The sequence below is a fragment of the Salvelinus fontinalis genome, chromosome 25, assembly GCF_029448725.1.
Source record: "Salvelinus fontinalis isolate EN_2023a chromosome 25, ASM2944872v1, whole genome shotgun sequence".
Lineage (NCBI taxonomy): Eukaryota > Metazoa > Chordata > Actinopteri > Salmoniformes > Salmonidae > Salvelinus > Salvelinus fontinalis.
In genome coordinates, this window is record NC_074689.1 from 23,775 (window position 1) to 44,042 (window position 20,268).

The following is a 20,268-nucleotide window of genomic DNA, read 5'->3' on the forward strand; positions in this document are numbered from 1 at the left end:
CTGCAATAGGTTTCAGGAGTTTCAGGCTGCTTACCACTCTCTCCCAAAATACATCATATAGGGGGATCCTCTTGATGGGGCTGTCCATATCGGCAGACTGATTTGGCCATTTATTTCTTGGATAGACTCCTTCCCCTCCAGGAGACTGGCAAACATGATGACTACACCACCCCAACGGGTGTTGCTGGGCAGCTTCAATGTGGTGCTCTTATTCTTCTCACTTTGCTTGGCGAGGTAGATTGCTGCTATAACTTGATGACCCTTCACATACCTAACCATTTCCTTGGCTCTCTTGTAGAGTGTATCCATTGTTTTCAGTGCCATGCTGTCCTTGAGGAGCAGATTCAATGCATGAGCAGCACAGCCAATGGGTGTGATGTGACGGTAGGACATCTCCATTTTAGACCAAGCAGCCTTCATGTTCGCAGCATTGTCTGTCAGCAGTGCAAATACCTTCTGTGGTCCAACTGCCTTCAGCTCATCTGCAATGTCTGTTGTCCCTTGTGTCTGTTCTTGTAGAAAACTGGTTGAGAGGTGGAGATTATGTCATTAATTATTCCTTGCCCACGAACATTCAACCACCCATCAGAGATGATTGCAATACAGTCTGCTTTCTCTATGATTTGCTTGACCTTCACTTGAACTCTGTTGAACTCTGTATCCAGCAAATGAGTAAAGCATGTCTGGCTGGAGGGGTGTATGCTGGGCAAAGAACATTCAGAAATCTCTTTCAATACACATTGCCAGTGAGCTTCAGAGGTGAACCAGTTGCATACACAGCTCAGCTACGTTCCTCCATTGAGTCAAAAAAAAGTTCTGCTTCCAGGAGGACCATGAGCTGTTACTATTGATAAGGTGTCTGTCTGATACATCATTTAAATGGCGAATCGAAGTAGAGGGACTTTTGTCAGAGGTTGCTTGTTTTGAGCGCTGGGGTAACTTTATGCACTTGGCCAGATGATTCTGCATCTTTGTTACATTCTTTGTTACATTCAAATCAAGCAGGCAGTCCTTTCGAACTTCTGGCTGTAAGTTCTTCACATATGATATGGCACAGTATTTGCAAATGTACACAGCTTTTCCTTCTACATTAGCTCCAGTGAAATGTCTTCACACATTAGTGTGAAGGAAAAGCAGCCAACAAGTGCTCAGCATATGTGGGAACTCCTTCAAGGCTGTTGGAAAAGCATTCCAGGTGAAGCTGGTTGAGAGAATGCCAAGAGTGTGCAAAGCTGTAATCAAGTCAAAGTGTGGCTATTTGAAGAATCTCAAATATATAATATATATTGATTTGTTTAACACTCTTTTGGTTACTACATGATTCCATATGTGTTATTTCATAGTTTTGATGTCTTCACTATTATTGTACAATGTAAAAAATGAGTAGGTGTTCTAAAACTTTTGACCGGTAGTGTAAGTCAATAACTCAAATGTGTGTGTGTGTGTGTGAGAGAGAGAGTGTATGGGTGGGTATGTGTCTGTGCATATGAAGGGGAGAGGGAGGGAGGATGAATATGTGTAGGAGGGCAGGAGAGAATGGGTGTGCGGGGGCATGGAGTATATGTTGTGTGTGAATGAAAGAGAATGGATGTGTAGAGGGGTGTGGGTGTGTTTGAGAAAAGGGGACAGGGGAGGTGGAGGTTGGGATAAATTTGGCCTGGCTGGGTAAGGGAAGGGGGGTAGGTGGTGATAAGCTTGGCTTGGGGGGGTTAAGGATGGGAGGTGGAACAAGCTTGGCTTGGGGGGGTAAGGTTGGGAGGTGGGGATAAGCTTGACTTGGGTAGGGTTAAATGGGGGAGAGCAGGGAGGGGGTGGTGCAGAGAGATGGATTTGGTTTGGGATGGTTTTTTTTCTTCATTTTATTATGACTTGTAAATCTATTGTAAAATTAATAAGAGATCTGGACAGATAGGAAAGGAAGTCAAAGTTTTATTATTCCTCGTTTGTCATTTTAACTGCAATTTAATGGTGGATATTGGCGATAATGGAGAGGGACTATATCCAGGGGATTGGGATGGGGTGATTGGGAGGGCATCAGACACTTCTCTGAGGTGTGCTTGGGTCTTCCACTCATCCCATTTCAGTCTCTTGGAGGACCCACTCACCCCAAGTAGACCCTCACCTGCCAATATACTTACATTTACCTTGTAAGGAAATACAAACCAACCACAGTACTTATGTGGTAGTCCTTCTTAAAATGTACAGTATGTACAATGTACGTACTGTCCATTCGGAAAGTATTCAGAACCCTTGACTTTTTCAACATTTTGTTCTAAAATTGATTAAATGTTTTTTCCCCCTCGTTAATCTACACACAATACCCCATAATGACAAAGCAAAAACAGGTATCGCATATAAAAAACTCAAGTATCACAGTTACATAAGTATTCAGCCTGACAGAGCTTGAGAGGCTCTGCAGAGACGAAACTCCCCAAATACAGGTGTGCCAAGCTTGTAGCATCATACCCAAGAAGACTCAAGGCTGTAATCGCTGCCAATGGTGCTTCAACAAAGTACTGAGTAAAGGGTCTGAATACTTATGGAAATGTTATATTAGAATTTTTTTATTTGCGATACCTGTTTTTGCTTTGTCATTATGGGGTATTGTGTGTAGATTGATGAGGGGGGGAAACTATTTTATCCATTTTAGAATAAGGCTGTAGCTTAACAAAATGTGAAGTGGTCTGAATACTTTCCGAATGCACTGTAAAGATAACTTTATTCAATTACTTAACAATATGAAAGCAGATTTAATTAAATAGAATAATCTTCCCATAAATCTTACAGGTAGAATAAACCTCTTCAGAATGGCATGGCTCCCAACGATTTTGTATTTATTTTCAATTAATACCGATTTGTTCTTAACTAAGACAAAATAATTCAGAATTTACTTTTTCTGCACAACATACAGTACTAGACAAAAGTTTGGACACACCTACTCATTCCAGGGTTTTTCATTATTTTTACTATTTTATTTTTACATTGTAGAAAACTATGAAATAACACACATGGAATCATGTAGTAACCAAAAAAGTGTAAAACAAATATATATTTGAGATTCTTCAAAGTAGCCAATGTCCTTTGCTCACTCTGACAGCTTCGCACACAATTAATATCTTCTGGGAATGTTATAAAGTCCTAAAAGTTTTGGGTGGAGTTGGAAAGATGGCTGTCAGAAGTATTACAGTGTAAATGTACTTTTAATTTGTCTGTCTGTATATTTCAAGACATGGCATATGAGGGTGCAGTGAGATACCCGATGGGTTGAACAGTACATTTCGTATCAATCATTTGCAGCTGACTTGCCTAGTTAAATAAAGGTTCAATAACAAACCTCTTAAAAAAACGTATCCTTAAAAACTGGAAATCAACCAATCCTCCGTTGTTCACGCAATGGAAAGGTCAAATGCTTTACTATCTAAAAATGTAAAGTGAGTGGGCGACGGAGAGAAACAAAATCGTGCAGTTTGACGCCATGTGGCAGAAAGTGATACGAGTGCTGGAGATAGGGGTGAGGGTTAGTGGGTATGGGTAGTGATGTAGTTGATGTTTGTATGATGTTGTCATTTGTGTGTGTTTGTTTTGTATTGTTGATAAAATATCAAATCATGTTTAAAAAAAAAAAAAGATGAAGTAGGCTCTCACTGCTCTAGAATGTATCTCTTTCATGTTTGGCCTTGGGAGGTGGTACCGTTTGGAAGTATTTCTGCGGGTTGGACTCAAAATCAACTTCATACCCTCGTCATCATTACGGAATGTTATTCACTCTCCGCAGCGTCGGCAGAAAGAAAGAGGATGCTTCCTTTTTTCAGAGGTTTAGTATTTTCAACCTAACTTCTGTTTCCCCTGAAAAACAGATGTGGGGACTACGCTCAGGTGTCTTTTTACGCCTGCTACTTTAAGTGACGGATTATTGTGGATAATCATGAATGAATTAGGAATAATGATGAGTGAGAAAGAGGCATAAATATCCTATCCCCCTCACACAAAAAATGCTAACCTCCCCTATTTTTGGTAATGGTGAGAGTTTAGCATGTCTTGGATAATCTTTCTGCACACAGAATCTGCCCACAGTACTTTATCATTCTTCATGATTCATTCATGGTAATCCGTAATCAAGATAGCATCCACATTAATGTAGAAGTATTCAGAAACATATTATTTTCTTATTTACAATAAAAGGCACAATAAATTGTTTACCATTCGTTTCTATTGGGCACAACATAATCTGAAAGACAACCAAAACAAACTGCAAATGCGTCCAACAAGTTTGTAGAGTAACAAGTTTGTAGAGTAACACGTTTGTAGAGTAACAAGTTTGTAGAGTGCCAAGTTTGCAGAGTAACAAGCTTGATGTAGTCATTTCTAAATGGTAAAAGATATGTATGAAAATAACCTCAAATAAAAGGTATTGTCGCCTCATATGATTTAAAAACAAAAACTTAAATCCAAAATGCTGGAGTATAGAGACAAATGAAACGTTTTAGCTTCACTGTCCAAATAAATATGTAGTGGCGTGTACATATCCATCAATCCCAAATGAATGGAAAAGATAGGCACCATTTAATTCCACCAATTTTGATGATGCATAGGGTTGTTATTTGCATTGCATGTGAACAGATTACTGTTTTACTAGCTGGCAGACTTCTTTTGATTTATTCTTTACATGACGTTGATGCACTTAGACCCAGATGACCGAGATGAACCAAATGACACAGATGAACCAGATGACCCAGAGCAACAGAAACTATTTCGGTGTGTATCAGGAAATATGGATAGCAAAAGGATTCGACTGTACCTCGGCCTGGACAATCTGGTATGTTGCTCCAGCAGTTCTCATCAAACATCTGGCGCCCCCTTGTGTTGCCTGGAACAAATGCTGGGTCCCAGAATTATGATGAATAGTTTTAGGGACAGTTTCCGTGACCCAGATTAAGCCTCATTCCAGATTTAAAAACCATGTTCAATGGAAAACGTACAAAGTAACTTTTCAGGGGGAAAACACGAACCGTTGTAATATGTCCGTCCTTGTGATTGCCGTTCTATCTCATTCATTCTAGGTGGTGGATTGCATGCTCCAGAAGAAACCAGGCGTCTCAGCTATACAGTACCGGAACCAACTGAAGCTCTACACATCATCTGGTCTCCTGCCCACCATGGTCATCTATAACAGCACTAACTCAGCCACCTTCCCCTTTAAATTAATTATGGTGAGATGGGCTAAGATTAGGATTAGATACATACAACAAAATCAATGGTCTCAGTAATTACTTGAATTCAATGACTTTCTACTTCTATCTGTTTCTCTTATGTGTGCTTTCCCTCTGCTTGTTAGAATGCATCCACCTGGAGAGTGAACGTCCCCAGATACAACATTACTATCCACACAGGTGTCATTATTTCTTATTAATGAGCCGATCTATTAGTCTGGGTACCAGTCTTTTCAGCTAACATTCCCCTCCGTGCCACTCCTGTCATTCGCCTAAGAGACTGACCTTTCGGGAATCTCAACGGTCAATACGCAGCTGGATTACCAGCGGAGTTGCTCATTGGTTGTTGGAAATAACATATTATACATATAATATATTCCATGATGGCATGTGGAGCCTCAAATAGAATTACAATTACTACAAAGTACAAAAAATAAGACGTTATTTTTTTTATTATTATTTTTTTTATTATTATTATTTTTTATCCCCTTTTCTCCCCAATTTTCGTGGTATCCAATCGCTAGTAATTACTATCTTGTCTCATCGCTACAACTCCCGTACGGGCTCGGGAGAGACGAAGGTCGAAAGTCATGCGTCCTCCGAAGCACAACCCAACCAAGCCGCACTGCTTCTTTTAACACAGCGCACCTCCAACCCGGAAGCCAGCCGCACCAATGTGTCGGAGGAAACACCGTGCACCTGGCCCCCTTGGTTAGCACGCACTGCGCCCAGCCCGCCACAGGAGTCGCTGGAGCGCGATGAGACAAGGAAATCCCTACCGGCCAAACCCTCCCTTACCCGGACGACGCTAGCCCAATTGTGCGTCGCCCCACGGACCTCCCGGTCGCGGCCGGCTGCGACAGAGCCAGGGGGCGAACCCAGAGACTCTGGTGGCGCAGTTAGCACTGCGATGCAGTGCTCTAGACCACTGCGCCACCCGGGAGGCCCCATAAGACGTTATTTTGATTGTAATTGCAGTATGTATTTAGTTTTAGAATTTAGAAGTGAGCTAGCAACTTTTGACAGACTGCTTTTCATCTGGACAACAAAAAACTGTTGCTCAGCAACCAGACACCAAAAGTGAAAGAGTTCCAAAATGTGCTTTAAAAAAACGATTTCAAATATTCGCATAACATTTGATTGGAGGATAACCATGACTGTTACCGAATCAGGATCAAATCCTCTGATCTTTAAAAAATAATTATTTCACCTTTATTTAACCAGGTAGGCCAGTTGAGAACAAGTTCTCATTTACAACTGCAACCTGGCCAAGATAAAGCAAATCAGTGCGACAAAAACAACATAGAGTTACACATAGGTTAAACAAATGTTCAGTCAATAACACAATAGAAAAATCTATGTACAGCGTGTGCAAATGTAGTAAGATTAGGGAGATAAGGCAATAAATAGGCTATAGAGGCGAAATAATTACAATTTAGCATTAACACTGGAGTGATAGAAACTGGGGTGCAAAAGAGCAGAAAAATAAATAACAATATGGGTATGAGGTAGTTGGGTGTGCTATTTACAGATGGGCTGCTCTGACAGCTGATGCTTAGAAAGGGATATATAAAGTCTCCAGCTTCAGTGATTTTTGCAATTCGTTCCAGTCATTGGCAGCAGAGAACTGGAAGGAAAGGCAGCCAAAGCAGGTGTTGGCAGGAGGCTTTGTTGTGAAATAGGAAGCCGTTTCTAGATTTTATTTCTGATTGGAGATGCTTAATGTGAGTCTGGAAGGAGAGTTTACAGTCTAACCAGACACTTAGGTATTTGTAGTTGTCCACATATTCTAAGTCAGAACCGTCCAGAGTAGTGAAGCTAGTCGGGCGCGCGGGTGCGGGCAGCAATCGGTTGAAGGGCATGCATTTAGTTTTACTAGCATTTAAGAGCAGTTGGAGGCCACGGAAGGAGTGTTGTATGGCATTGAAGCTCGTTTGGAGGTTTGTTAACAGTGTCCAAAGAAGGGCCAGATGTGTACAGAATGGTGTCGTTTGCGTAGAGGTGGATCAGAGAATCACCAGCAGCAAGAGCGACATCAGTGATATATACAGAGAAAAGAGTCGGCCTCCGACAACAGGCCCTCCGATTTGCCACTGAACTCTATCTGAGAAGTAGTTGGTGAACCAGGCGAGACAGTCATTTGAAAAATCAAGGCTATTGAGTGCCGATAAGAATGCTGTGATTGACAGAGTCAAAAGCCTTGACCAGGTCGATGAAGATGGCTGCACAGTACTGTCTTTTATCAATGGTGGTTATGATATCGTTTAGGACCTTGATTATGGCTGAGGCGCACCTGTGACTAGCTCGGAAACCAGATTGCATAGTGGAGAATGTACGTGGGATTCGAAATGGTCGGTGATCTGTTTGTTAACTTGGCTTTCGAAGACTTTAGAAAGGCAGGGCAGGATGAATATAGGTCTATAACAGTTTGTGTCTAGAGTGTCTCCCCCTTTGAAGAGGGGGATGACCGCGGCAGCTTTCCAATCTTTGGGGATCTCAGACGATACGAAAGTGAGGTTGAACAGGCTTGTTGTTGCAACAATTTTGGCAGATAATTTTATCCCAGCTGATTTGTAGGGTTCCAGATTTTGCAGCTCTTTCAGAACGTCAGCTGTCTGGATTTGGGTGAAAGAGAAGCAGAGGGGGTGTAAAGCACTTTAGGTGTAGTGGGTGCGGAGTCAGGCGCAGGAAGCAGAAGGTACAGAACAATGTTTTATTCCGGCACAGAGAAAAATGTTCACGCCAATACCGGGCGCATATACAAGACCGGCCCAAAACCATTCAGGACCCAACCAGTCCGGAGGAAAAATAAAGGGAAACGCACTACCACAAATATAAACAGAGGAAAAATAAGCCCACACAAAGCCTTACCGGCTTAAATAGCCCAACTAAAAACCTAAACAAGAAACAGGTGTAACCAATAAGACAAAACCAACAGAAAAGGGAAAATGGATCGGCGGCAGCTAGTAGACCGGTGATGCCGAGCGCTGCCCGAACAGGAAGAGGAGCCACCTTCGGTGGGAGTCATGACAGAGGGCTTGGGCAAGTTGCTGCGAGGGGTGCAGAGCTATTGGCCAGGGTAGGGGTAGCCAGGTGGAAAGCATGGCCAGCCAGGTGGAAAGCATGGCCAGCCGTAGAAAAATGCTTTATTATCGATGATCGTAGATTTATCGGTGGGGACAGTGTTTCCTAGCCTCAGTGCAGTGGGCAGCTGGGAAGAGATGCTGTTATTCTCCATGGACTTTACAGTCTCCCAAAACTTTTGGGAATTAGTGCTACTGGATGAAAATGTATGTTTGAAAAAGCTAGCCTTATATTAGTTGTGTATATTGGTTCCTGACTTCCCTGAAAAGTTGCGTTTGACAGTGATGAGGGGTGATTGTTTGACCGTGGACCCATTACGGACGCAGGCAATGAGGCAGTGAACGCAGAGATCCTGGTTGAAGACAGCAGAGGTGTATTTAGAGGTTAAATTGGTCAGGATGATATCAATGGGGGTGCCCGTGGTTACAGATTTAGGGTTGTACCTGTGAATTCCTTGATAATTTGTGTGAGATTGAGGGCATCTAGCTTAGATTGTAGGACGGCCAGAGTGTTAAGCACATCCCATGTCCCAGAGTTCGTACCTAACAGTAAGAACTCAGAAGATAGATGGGGGGCAATCAATTCACATATGGTGTCCAGGGCACAGCTGGGGGCTGAAGGTGGTCTATAACAAGCGGCAATAGTGAGAGACTTATTTCTGGAAAGGTGGATTTTTAAAAGTAGAAGCTTGAATTCTTTGGGCACAGACCTGGATAGTATGACAGAACTCTGCAGGCTATCTCTGCAGTAGATTGCATCTCCACCCCCTTTGGCAGTTCTATCTTGTCGTAAAATGTTGTAGTTGGGGATGGACATTTCAGAAGAGACATGTCCATCCCCAACTACAACATTTCTGGGCGTGGTAGAATAGATTCAAGGCATAATGAACAGACAAGGGTATGGTAGGATGTGAGTACAGTGGAGGTAAACCTAGTAAACCTAGGCATTGAGTGACGATGAGAGAGGTTGTGTTTCTGGAGGCACCAGTTAAGCCAGGTGAGGTGTCCGCGTGTGTGGGGGTGGGACAAAAGAGCTATCTAAGGCATGTAGGGCGGGGCTGGGGGCTCTACAGTGAAATAAAACAACAATAACTAACCGAAACAGCAGTAGACAAGGCATATTGACATTAGGGAGAGGCATATGTAGCCGAGTGATCATAGGGTCCAATGAGCAGCAATAGGTGAGTTCTGTAGTCGCTACTACGCTAGGCGAGCTGGAGACACAGCGATTCAGAAAGCTAGCGGGCCGGGGCTAGCAGATGGGTCTTCGGAAACATCGCAACGGAAAAGCCTGTTGAAACCACCTCGGACAATTACGTCGGCAGACCAGTCGTGATGGATCGGCGGGGCTCCGTGTCGACAATAAAGGATCCAGTCCAATTGGCAAAAGAGGTATTGTAGCCCAAGAATACGCTGGTAGACCTCTTCGGCTAGCCGGCGGATGGGCCTAGCTCGAGGCTAGCTCAAGGCTAACTGGTGCTTGCTTCGGGACAGAGGTGTTAGCCAGTAGTAGCCACTTGGTTGCAGCTAGCTAGCTGCGATGATCCGGTGTAATTGTCCAGAGCTTGCGTCAGGAATCCGGTGATGTGGTAGAGAAAAAGCAGTCCTATATGCTCTGGGTTTATATCGCGCTTGCAGACTGGCAGGTATTGGCCCGAGCTGAAGCTGGCTGTGTCCGAGTTAAGGGTGAAGACCGCAGCAGTGGCTAACTGACTACTAGCTAGTAGCTAGTTATCTGGCTAGCTTCTGATTGGGGTTACGGTTCTAAAGTGTAAAAAATAGCAGATCCGTACCACATTGGGTGAGGCGGAATGTAGGAATGTATATTCAGTTCCTAGATGGAAAGTGAAATTAAAATATATACGAAATGTATACGAAAAATACGAGGACTATTTACACGGGACAAGACAAACACACGTCCGACTGCTACGCCATCTTGGATTCTGATAGGTGATCTCAAGCTCATTAATGATAGAATGGCCTTTCTTCAAATATGAAAAGTCTCTTTGGCAAAAGACAGGAGTGGCAAGTAGTGGAATATTAGCTAGAAAGACTGGTACCCAGGCTACCCAGCTTTTACTTGAAGACCAAGGCTACTTGAAATATTGAAGTACTACTACAATATCTACTTGCAGCAGCCCTTCACAGGCTTGTTTGGCCTATTTAAACCTCTGTCCTCTCCCTCTCTGCCCTCTTTCTCTGTCTCTCTCCTCTCTCTCTCCCCCCCCATTCCCCTAGTGGCAGCACCTGTGGATGAGTGGTATGTGGAGTTCAGTATGTTCCATGGCTTCTCTATGTTCAGCAGCAAGGAATCCATCCTGGACACACTGAAGGGAACACTACTGGATGTGGCCAGAGGTTGGACTAGGGGATGGAAGGGCCTATTTTGAATTTATGACAAAGCCCTGGGTGTTTTGAATTTGGATATTTTTTCCAATGACTAAAGAAAATAGTGTACTCTGATTAATTGCAGTGCCTGTTTACCTCTAGGTGGCAATCTTTTCTTTATGATCATAACGCCGGATAGCTGAGAGGAGATGGGGTTTTCCACAATGATAATATGCTTAAAGGCGTTGATAGTATTTCCTATATTATCTATCTATCCCCTATTAACATTTTACATTATGTTACAGTCATTCAGCAGACGCTTTTATCCAGAGCGACTTACAGTTAGTAAGTCAGTTAGACTTACATTAAAGGGGCATTCTGAGGCCTTCCGAGTTGCGCAGCAGTCTAAGACACTGCATGGCAGTGCATATGGCATCACTACAGACCCAGGTTTGATCCCAGGCTGTGTCACAGCTGGCCATGACCGGGAGACGCATATGAGGCGGCACACAATTGGCCCAGCGTTGTGCGGGTTAGGGGAGGGTTTGGCCAGCTGGGATTTCCTTGTCCTATCGCGCTAAAGCGACTCCTTGTGGCGAGCCCGGTGCCTGCAAGCTGACCGCGGTCGCCACCTTGACGGTGTTTCCTCCAACACATCGGTGTGGCTAGCTTCCGGGTAAAGCCAGAAGTTTGTCAAGAAGAAGTGTGGCTTGGCAGGGTCGTGTTTCGGAGGACACATGGCTCTTGACCATCGCTTCTCCCGAGTTCATAGGGGAGTTGCAGCGATGGGACAAGACTTTACCAATTGGGGGGGGGGGGGGGGGTAAAAGTATAAAAATATAAAGTGACAATCTGCAGTTGATACATCCATTTTTAGACCTACAAATTAATGATATATACCCATTGATTCTTGAAGACTATAACTTATAAATGCCTCATGTGCTTAGTTCAACTGTCAAAGCCCATCAGAACCCAAATTATATGCTTGTTTTACTCAAATGTGTAAACATTGTAAAAAATAAAAACACTGTATAGCCTTAAAACATGCTTAAAACTACAATGTTCATATCGTTGATGGGCAGTCCTTGTATACATAGCTCTCTATGAATTTGACAGTGGTTACATTTCTCCATCCCTCAGCTTTTTAACAAAACAGATGTGGGGTGTTCACATTGTTATTGTTTCAACTAATGATTGCCCTTTTAAGGTTGTATCTTAGCAGTATGAGTGTGAATTTCAATAAGTTTGTCAGAATTGCATTGGCCGTGGCATCTCTCCCTTAGAGCCCATCCTGCAGTGGACGATAGGGGAGGAGTTGTCGTCTCGTATCATTGAACCACATCTCCACCGGGTCCTGAAACTACAAGTCAGCCAGAGTCCCTGTGCCGGTGATGTGGCCGTGCTGGCACCTGTCTTCGCTCCAGGAGGACACACAGGTGAGGAAGACATACTGTATACACACACACACAAACATGTTATGACAAACAGAACATACTTTAACTATGGGTAACTAACTGCAGACAAACAGGCCATTGATGTGCCCTGTGTATACACTCACCAGACAGTTTATTAGGTACACCCTGGTACCAGTTCGGATCCACCTTTGCCTTCAGAACAGCCTGAATTCTTCAGTCATTCTACAAGGTGTCAGAAATATTCTACAGGGATGTTGGTCCATGCTGACGCGATGGCATCACACAGTTGCTGCAGATTGGACGGCGGTACATTCATGCTGCGAACCGCCTGTTCCATCTCATCCCAAAGATGCTCTATTCAGTTGAGGTCTGGGGACTGACCAGGCCACTCAAGTAAACTGAACTCGCTGTCATGTTCCAGGCAATGTTTTTCCACTCCTCAATTGTCCAGTGTTGGTGATCACATGCCAACTGGAGCCGCTTCTTTTTGTTTTTAGCTGACAAGAGTGGAACACAGTGTGGTTGTCTGCTGCAATAGCCCATCCATGACAACGATTGACGAGCTGTGCGTTCCGAGATGCCGTTCTGCACACCACTGTTGTACAGATCTGTTTGTGGCCTGCCTGTTAGCTTGCACAATTCTTGCCATTCTCGTTCGACCTCTCTCATCAACAAGCTGTTTTCGCCCACAGTACTGCCGCTGACTTGATGTTTACCAATTCTTGGTAAAGCCTAGACACTGTCGTGCGTGAAAAGCCCAGGAGGGTGGCCGTTTCTGAGATGCTGGACCCGGCTCGCCTGGCACTGACGATCATACCAAAGTCACTTCGGTCACTCGTTTTGCCCATTGTAACATTCAATCGAACAGTAACTGAATGCCTCGATGCCTGTCTGCCTGGCCACTGATCCATTTTTGGGAACCTAATAAACTGTCCTGTAAGCGTATGTCTGCATGCTTGTGCGCAGGGGTGGAATTAGAAGAAAAATCACTGTAACATCACAGGTAATTTAGCTTAAAAGCAAATTACGCTTGTTAAATTAGTTTCACATTGGGAACTCAGTTCTCAAGCATTCCAATTCAATTCTACCCCTGCTTGTACTCATTCATAGGACTTTGTCAGTGATCATTACTGAGGCCTTCTGTCCCCTCCCATTGTAACTGTAGGGGTGATTCTCAGTGTCACCAGATCTGCCTTCACCGCTCAGGCACGATGGTTCAATGCCACGAGATCACTATGTAGCTTGATCAATGAAGGTAGAGCATCTTATCTATCACGTTGCAGCTTTGATACATACTATATTACTTAGAATTGTATTTCAACATCCCTTATTCTGCTGTTTGATACGCAACGATACAGTGAGTGAGTGTGTTGTACAGTAGTTTTCAGTGCATTGTCTTTAGCCGGTCCTGTATTATATGGTTATTAATGACTAATACCATTTTCACACACCCGAGGTGAACCGAGCTGAGAGATCGCGTGAAAAGGGCCTTAATGGCTGTTTTCATTGTCCTCTACAGTGTATGTGTCTGGCTGCTGACCAGTCTCTTGATGTTCCAAAGTGTGTGTGTGTCTGGCTGTGCAGGGATCTAACTTTTTCTGACTTACTGATCCTCCACAGTGTGTGTGTTTGTGTGTGTGTGTGTGTGTGTGTAACTGACCTGCTATCTCCACAGTGTGTGTGTCTGGCTGTGCGGGGATCTCCATCGTGGACCTGAAGCTGACCAACTGTCACCTGTTCCTGCTGACCAACCGGGGGCTCTTCATCAGCCAGGATCTCCTTTCCCCTGTCACAGGCACTCTCAATGTACTAGACACACACATTCATTTACACCATTAAAGACGGCACCGGGGGGTGGCTGCTGTTTTATGGGCTCTTAACCAACCGTGCTATTTTGTTCGCTTTTAGCATTTTTTGGAACATATTTTGTACATAATGTTGCTGCTACCGTCTCTTAGGACCAAAAAGAGCTTCTGGAAATCAGAACAGCGATTACTCACCTTGAACTGGACGAAGAATTTCTCTTTAATGAGCCGGACAAGAGGGATTTACTCCAGACACCCGAACAGGCCCTCATCCCCGTCATTCGCAGGAGAAAAAAACGGAAGAGGCATCCCGGAAAGAGATCGTGGTGCCTTGTGAGGATCCGCTGACGAGTGGCTAATCTGCCTTTGCCATTCGTACTATTGGCCAACGTACAATCGTTGGATAATAAATTGGACGAACTACATCCTACCAAAGGGACATTTAAAAACTGTAATATCTTATGTTTCACCGAGTCGTGGCTGAAAGACAACATGAATAACATACACGTAGCACTCGCGTCTGTAGCCATGAAGTGCTTTGAAAGGCTGGTCATGGCTCACATCAACACCATTATCCCAGAAACCCGAGACCCACTCCAATTTGCATACCGCCCCTACAGATGAACAGATGATGCAATCTCTATTGCACTTCACACTGCCCATTCACCTGGACAAAAGGAATGCTATTCATTGACTACCGCTCAGCGTTCAACACCATAGTGCCCTCAAAGCTCATCACTAAGCTAAGGACCCTGGGAATAAACACCTCCCTCTGCAACTGGATCCTGGAATTCCTGACGGGCCGCCCCCGGGTGGTAAGGGTAGGTAACACCACATCCGCCACGCTGATTGTCAACACGGGTGCCCCTCAGGGGTGCGTGCTTAGTCCTCTCCTGTACTCCCTGTTCAATCATAACTGCACGGCCAGGCACGACTCCAACACCATTAAGTTTGCCGATGACACAACAGTGGTAGGCCTGATCTCCAACAATGACGAGACAGCATATAGGGAGGAGGTCAGAGACCTGGCCGTGTGGTGCCAGAACAACAACCTCTCCCTCAACGTGATCAAGACTAAGGAGATGATTGTGGACTACAGGAAAATGGAGGACCGAGCACGCCCCCATTTTCATCGACGGGGATGCAGTACCGCAGGTTGAGAGCTTCAAGTTCCTTGGTGTCCACATCACCAACAAACTAACATGGTCCAAGCACACCAAAGACAGTCCTGAAGAGGGCACGACTAAACCTCAGGAGACATGGGTCCTCAGATCCTTGTTTCTACAGCACCATCGAGAGCATCGTGACTGGTTGCGTCACTGCCTGGTATGGCAACTGCTCGGCCTCTGACCACAAGGCACTACAGAGGGTAGTGCGTACGGCCCAGTACATCACTTGGGCCAAGCTTCCTGCCATCTAAGACCTCTATACCAGGCGGTGTCAGAGGAAGGCCCTAAAAATTGTCAGACTCCAGCAACCCTAGTCCTAGACTGTTCTCTCTGCTATTGCATGGCAAGCGGTACCGGAGCGCCAAGTCTAGGTTCAAGAGGCTTCTAAACAGATTCTTCCCCCAAGCCATAAGACTACTGAACATCTAATCAAATGGCTACCCAGACTACTTGCTCACCCCCCTTTACGCTGCTGCTACTCTCTGTTATTATCTATGCATAAGTCACTTTAATAACTCTACCCACATGTATATATTAACTCAATTACCTCGACTAACCGGTGCCCCCGCACATTGACTCTGTACTGGTACCCCCTCTATATAGCCTCGCTATTATTATTTTACTGCTGCTCTTTAATTATTTGTCACTTTTATTTCTTATTTTTGTAGTTTTTCTTTTTTTAACTGCATTGTTGGTTAAGGGCTTGTAAGTAAGCATTTCACTGGCTCTGTTGCATTCGGCGCATGTGACAAATACACTTTATCTGACTTTGTGCACAGAGCCATTTGATTGGCATGAACATTCTTTATGGTCCTTACTAGTCAATAAATCGTTTTTTCTGAACCGTTTGTGTTGTGGTACTGATCTTTTTCTCTGAATATTACAGTTCACCTTGCTGTTCCTCCCTGCACTAGGTCAGGTCTGTAAACATGTCAGTTGTTCAAGCTATTCTCAGATATAGTAGGGACAGAGTGCCTCCCAAGAAAACAATTAACAAGTCATTGTGTTTCTCCTTCATAGATGGACTACTCTGCCACCACCTTGTGGTTTTCCTCTCAATGTGTGACAGATCGCATCTATTTCAGTGGTATGGCTTTATCATGACTTCAAATAAATGAACAATACGGATTCATAACATGTTTGTTGTTGTTGTGGAAGACAGTTTCAAACTGTTTTCTCTCTTGTTTAGAAGACACACTCAGTTTGATTTCCAATGAAGGAGAAGGTGAAAACCTGGTAGGTGTGATTGAGGGGGTTTGTTTATAATGGATATTATACAAATGTCTATCCTTGTGTTTCAACCTGAGCTTCTCAATGGCAGCATTCTAGGTGTGTGTACAGTAAGTACCCCTTCACGAGGTGGTTCCTGTGCCAGGCCTCTGCTGCTGACATCGCGAAGAACCCCAAACACCGTTACCTGTCCTTCCTCCATGACCACCACCAACACACTGGCCTACTGCTCTCACACACTGAGGTACCTTTTCTATATTGTCTATATACAGTACCAGTCAAAAGTTTGGACACACCTACTCATTCCAGGGTTTTTCTAGATTTTTACTATTTTCTACATAGTTTCTGTACAATAATAGTGAAGACATCAAAACTATGAAATAACACATATGGAATCATGTAGTAACCAAATACGTGTTAAACAAATCAATATACACTACCGTTCAAACGTTTGGGGTCACTTAGAAATGTCCTTGTTTTTGAAAGAAAAGCACATTTTTTGTCCATTAAAATAACATCAAATTGATCAGAAATACAGTGTAGACATTGCTAATATTGTAAATGACTATTGTAGCTGGAAACAGCAGACTTTTAATGGAGTATCTACATAGGCGTGCAGAGGCCCATTATCAGTAACCATCACTCCTGTGTTCCAATGGCACGTTGTGTTAGCTAATCCAAGTTTTTATTTTAAAGGCTAATTGATTATTAGAAAACCCTTTTGCAATTATGTTAGCACAGCTGAAAACTGTTCTAATTAAAGAAGCAATAAAGCTGGCCATCTTTAGACTAGTTGAGTATCTGGAGCATCAGCATTTGTGGGTTCGATTACAGGCTCAAAATGGCCAGAAACAAAGAACTTTCTTCTGAAACTCGGCAGTCTATTCTTGTTCTGAGAAATGAAAGCTATTCCATGCGAGAAATTGCCAAGAGACTGAAGATCTCGTACAACACTGTGTGCTACTCCCTTCACAGAGCAGCGCAAACTGTCTCTAACCAGAATAGAAAGAGGAGTGGGAGGCCCCGGTGCACAACTGAGCAAGAGGACAAGTACATTAGAGTGTCTAGTTTGAGAAACAGACGCCTCACAAGTCCTCAACTGGCAGCTTCATTAAATAGTACCCATAAAACACCAGTCTCAACGTCAACAGTGAAGAGGCGACTCCGGGATGCTGGCCTTCTAGGCAGAGTTCCTCTGTCCAGTGTCTGTTCTTTTGCCCATCTTAATCTTTTTATTTGCCAGTCTGAGATATGGCTTTTTCTTTGTAACTCTGCCTAGAAGGCCGAACCTAGAAGGCTGAACTTGAATGATCGGCATACATTGATACCTTTGTATCTAACCCATTAATTTCTATCCCCTTAATTTTATAATTGGATCTGATTTTTATTTGCTAACAATTCAATGGCCTTAAGAAACCCGTTCGGTGATAGAGGGAAACCTTGTTTTGCACCTCTTGACAATTCAAAATTCTCAGATAAATAAACATTACAGTGCCTTCAGAAAGTCACACCACTTGACTTTTCCCAAATGTTGTTGTGTTACAGCCTGAATTTAAAATTGATTAAATTGAGATTATTATTATTTTTTGTCGCTGGCTTACACAAAATACACTATAATGTCTTCTGGAATTTGAAGTTTGGATAGCCGAACATGTAAAAGTTGGTTTAGTGTCTCTAGCTTGAACGGTTCAAGAGTTAATGTTGGTGAGTTATTTATGCCAATGTTTGTACATTTATATTCTTATATTTGATTAAAGTTTTTAAGAATTTAAAGACAGGATAGCCTGAACATGTGAAAGATGGTTTGGTGTCTCTATCTTGAATGGTTCAGGACTTACTATGGGTTGGTTATTTTATGCAAATGTATGCACATTTATATAATTATTTGTAAGTTATATAATTATAGTTGATCAAAGTTAAGAATTTAAAGTTAGAATAGCTTGAACATGATACAGTTAGTTTGGTGAGTTATTTCATGCAAATGTATGCACATTTATATCGTTTTAATTTATACACGTTTTTAAGAATTGGAAGTTAGGATAGCCTGAATGTTTTAAAGTTGATCTTTTAGCTTAATTGGCCAAAAAGTTGCACCGTTTTAAATAGCTACCACTGCATTACTGTGGTCCTAATTCAGTGGCGGTCGGGCCGTTTAAGATGAGGGAGGACAATTTGAGTTTTTTATGAGCATGGCCTTATTTCTATTACAGCATATTGGATGGCTGTTATAATATGTTATTCATATTCCATTCACCCAGATAGGTTTAGTTTACTACATGATACTCACATTTTCTCTATACTCATCATGAGGTTGCTATAACCTGGCCTACGAATGAAGGTTTACGACAGAGGTGCGTGCACAGGTCGAGAGAAAAAGTTGAGTAATGACAGACAGTGACACATTCAATACCGGCTTGCATACTCCTGCCTGCATCTAGCTGATCTAGGGTGTAATCATTAGTCCAACAGTTGCAAACAAGAGTTTATATTGGACAAATGCAGGTATGTTTATCTCCGTTTCATTCCGTTTGCTTCTGTTTAAGAAACGCTTTTCAACAGAATCGGCAGAATAAATATTGAAGTTTACCACATGAGGTTTCCCATGTGATCACATAACCTTTCACATACGCCACCACATCTGTATCAGTAACTGATTTAATCTGTATTCCTACACTTTGGACTTTAAAGTAAATACACTCAAGATAAACAATTATATTTATCATAGTGATTCAGGAGTAACATGAAAACAGAATAATATGCCCCACCAACATTAGAAAAACTATACAGAAAACTCTCAAATTGCTGAAATAATTATATGAAATCAACGATGAGAGAATATTCTGAATAACTGATAACTAAAATAGCAGTGCAGATGGCACTCTTTTGCTAAGTGCAGAGATGTATTATAGTTAATGAATGTGTGGCACACTAGAAAGATCAACGTACCTCATCCAGAGGTTGTGATTTCAAATCCCAGGTGGGGTCATATTTTAGCTGAACAGCGATAACATATGGAAAAGATCATTTGAAAACGTGATCACATGTGAAGTGTTTCAAAAATACATGCTTTCACATATGAGATATACGAACAAATGGACAAATCTCTGATCCATTTAAGTTATCACGAGGGACATGACAGGGATGCCCTCTGCCCAGTTATTTATTTGCTTGGCGGAAATTGAATATATGGAAAGAAGTCAAACATGTGGTTTCCAAATGTTTGATGTGTTTGATAACGTTCCATTAATTCCATTCCATCCATTACAATGAGCCTGTCCTCCTTGCTCCTCCCACCAGCCTCCACTGATTAGAACTCATGTCTCAATCTGGTGAATAGAGATTGGTGGAGAACAGCCAATGATGTGTATAAATCCTGGATGGCTGACAGGGGGCGATATATTGAAGCCACCGCGCAGCCATCTTGGTACTCCTCCTCCATTGTAAAAAAATAAAAAAAATACATATATATATATATTTTGTAAGCTATAGAAATGCATTTAAGAATGTCTTCATTTCTTTTTGATACCTTTATTCTATTTCAGACACCTTAATGCATACTTTCAATTATATTATGTGAGCTAAACATAAAAATGTTGCCCTTTGCTAAAAGTTGCCCAAAATCAAGTCAATAATTGTGCGATTGTCTGACAACACAAGTCCTCAGGGACACTTGACATTAAGGCCTAGATTCAATCAAATCAAAATCAAACTATTTGTCACATTTTTTTGTAAACAACAGGGGTGGACTAGCAGTGAAGTGCTTACTTAAGGACCCTTCCCAACAATGCAGAGAGAAAGAAAATAGATAGATAATAGAAAAGGAAAACACGTAATAATAAAAGTAATAATAGATACACAATGAGTAATGATGACTATATACAAGGGGTACCAGTACTGAGTCCATGTGCAGGGGTACAAAGTAATTGAGGTTGATATGTACATACAACTAGGAATAAACATGACAGATAGTAAACAGCAGCAGCAGCGTATGTGATGAGTCAAAAAAAAGTTAGTGCAAAAAGGGTCAA

General features: G+C 42.7%; 1 protein-coding gene across 1 annotated transcript in view; it reads left to right on the top strand.

The window, feature by feature from the left end:
• The first annotated feature begins 4,666 nt into the window (after positions 1 to 4,666).
• LOC129823384 (cation channel sperm-associated auxiliary subunit beta-like) overlaps positions 4,667 to 20,268 on the top strand; it is a 35,507-nt gene continuing 19,905 nt past the window's right edge. The window contains exons 1-11 of the mRNA XM_055882303.1: positions 4,667 to 4,816; positions 5,061 to 5,210; positions 5,336 to 5,390; positions 10,532 to 10,651; positions 11,905 to 12,057; positions 13,202 to 13,291; positions 13,712 to 13,842; positions 15,897 to 15,929; positions 16,031 to 16,097; positions 16,200 to 16,246; positions 16,332 to 16,484. Coding sequence (XP_055738278.1) covers positions 4,667 to 4,816; positions 5,061 to 5,210; positions 5,336 to 5,390; positions 10,532 to 10,651; positions 11,905 to 12,057; positions 13,202 to 13,291; positions 13,712 to 13,842; positions 15,897 to 15,929; positions 16,031 to 16,097; positions 16,200 to 16,246; positions 16,332 to 16,484 — 1,149 coding nt within the window. The remainder of the gene's footprint in view (positions 4,817 to 5,060; positions 5,211 to 5,335; positions 5,391 to 10,531; positions 10,652 to 11,904; positions 12,058 to 13,201; positions 13,292 to 13,711; positions 13,843 to 15,896; positions 15,930 to 16,030; positions 16,098 to 16,199; positions 16,247 to 16,331; positions 16,485 to 20,268) is intronic.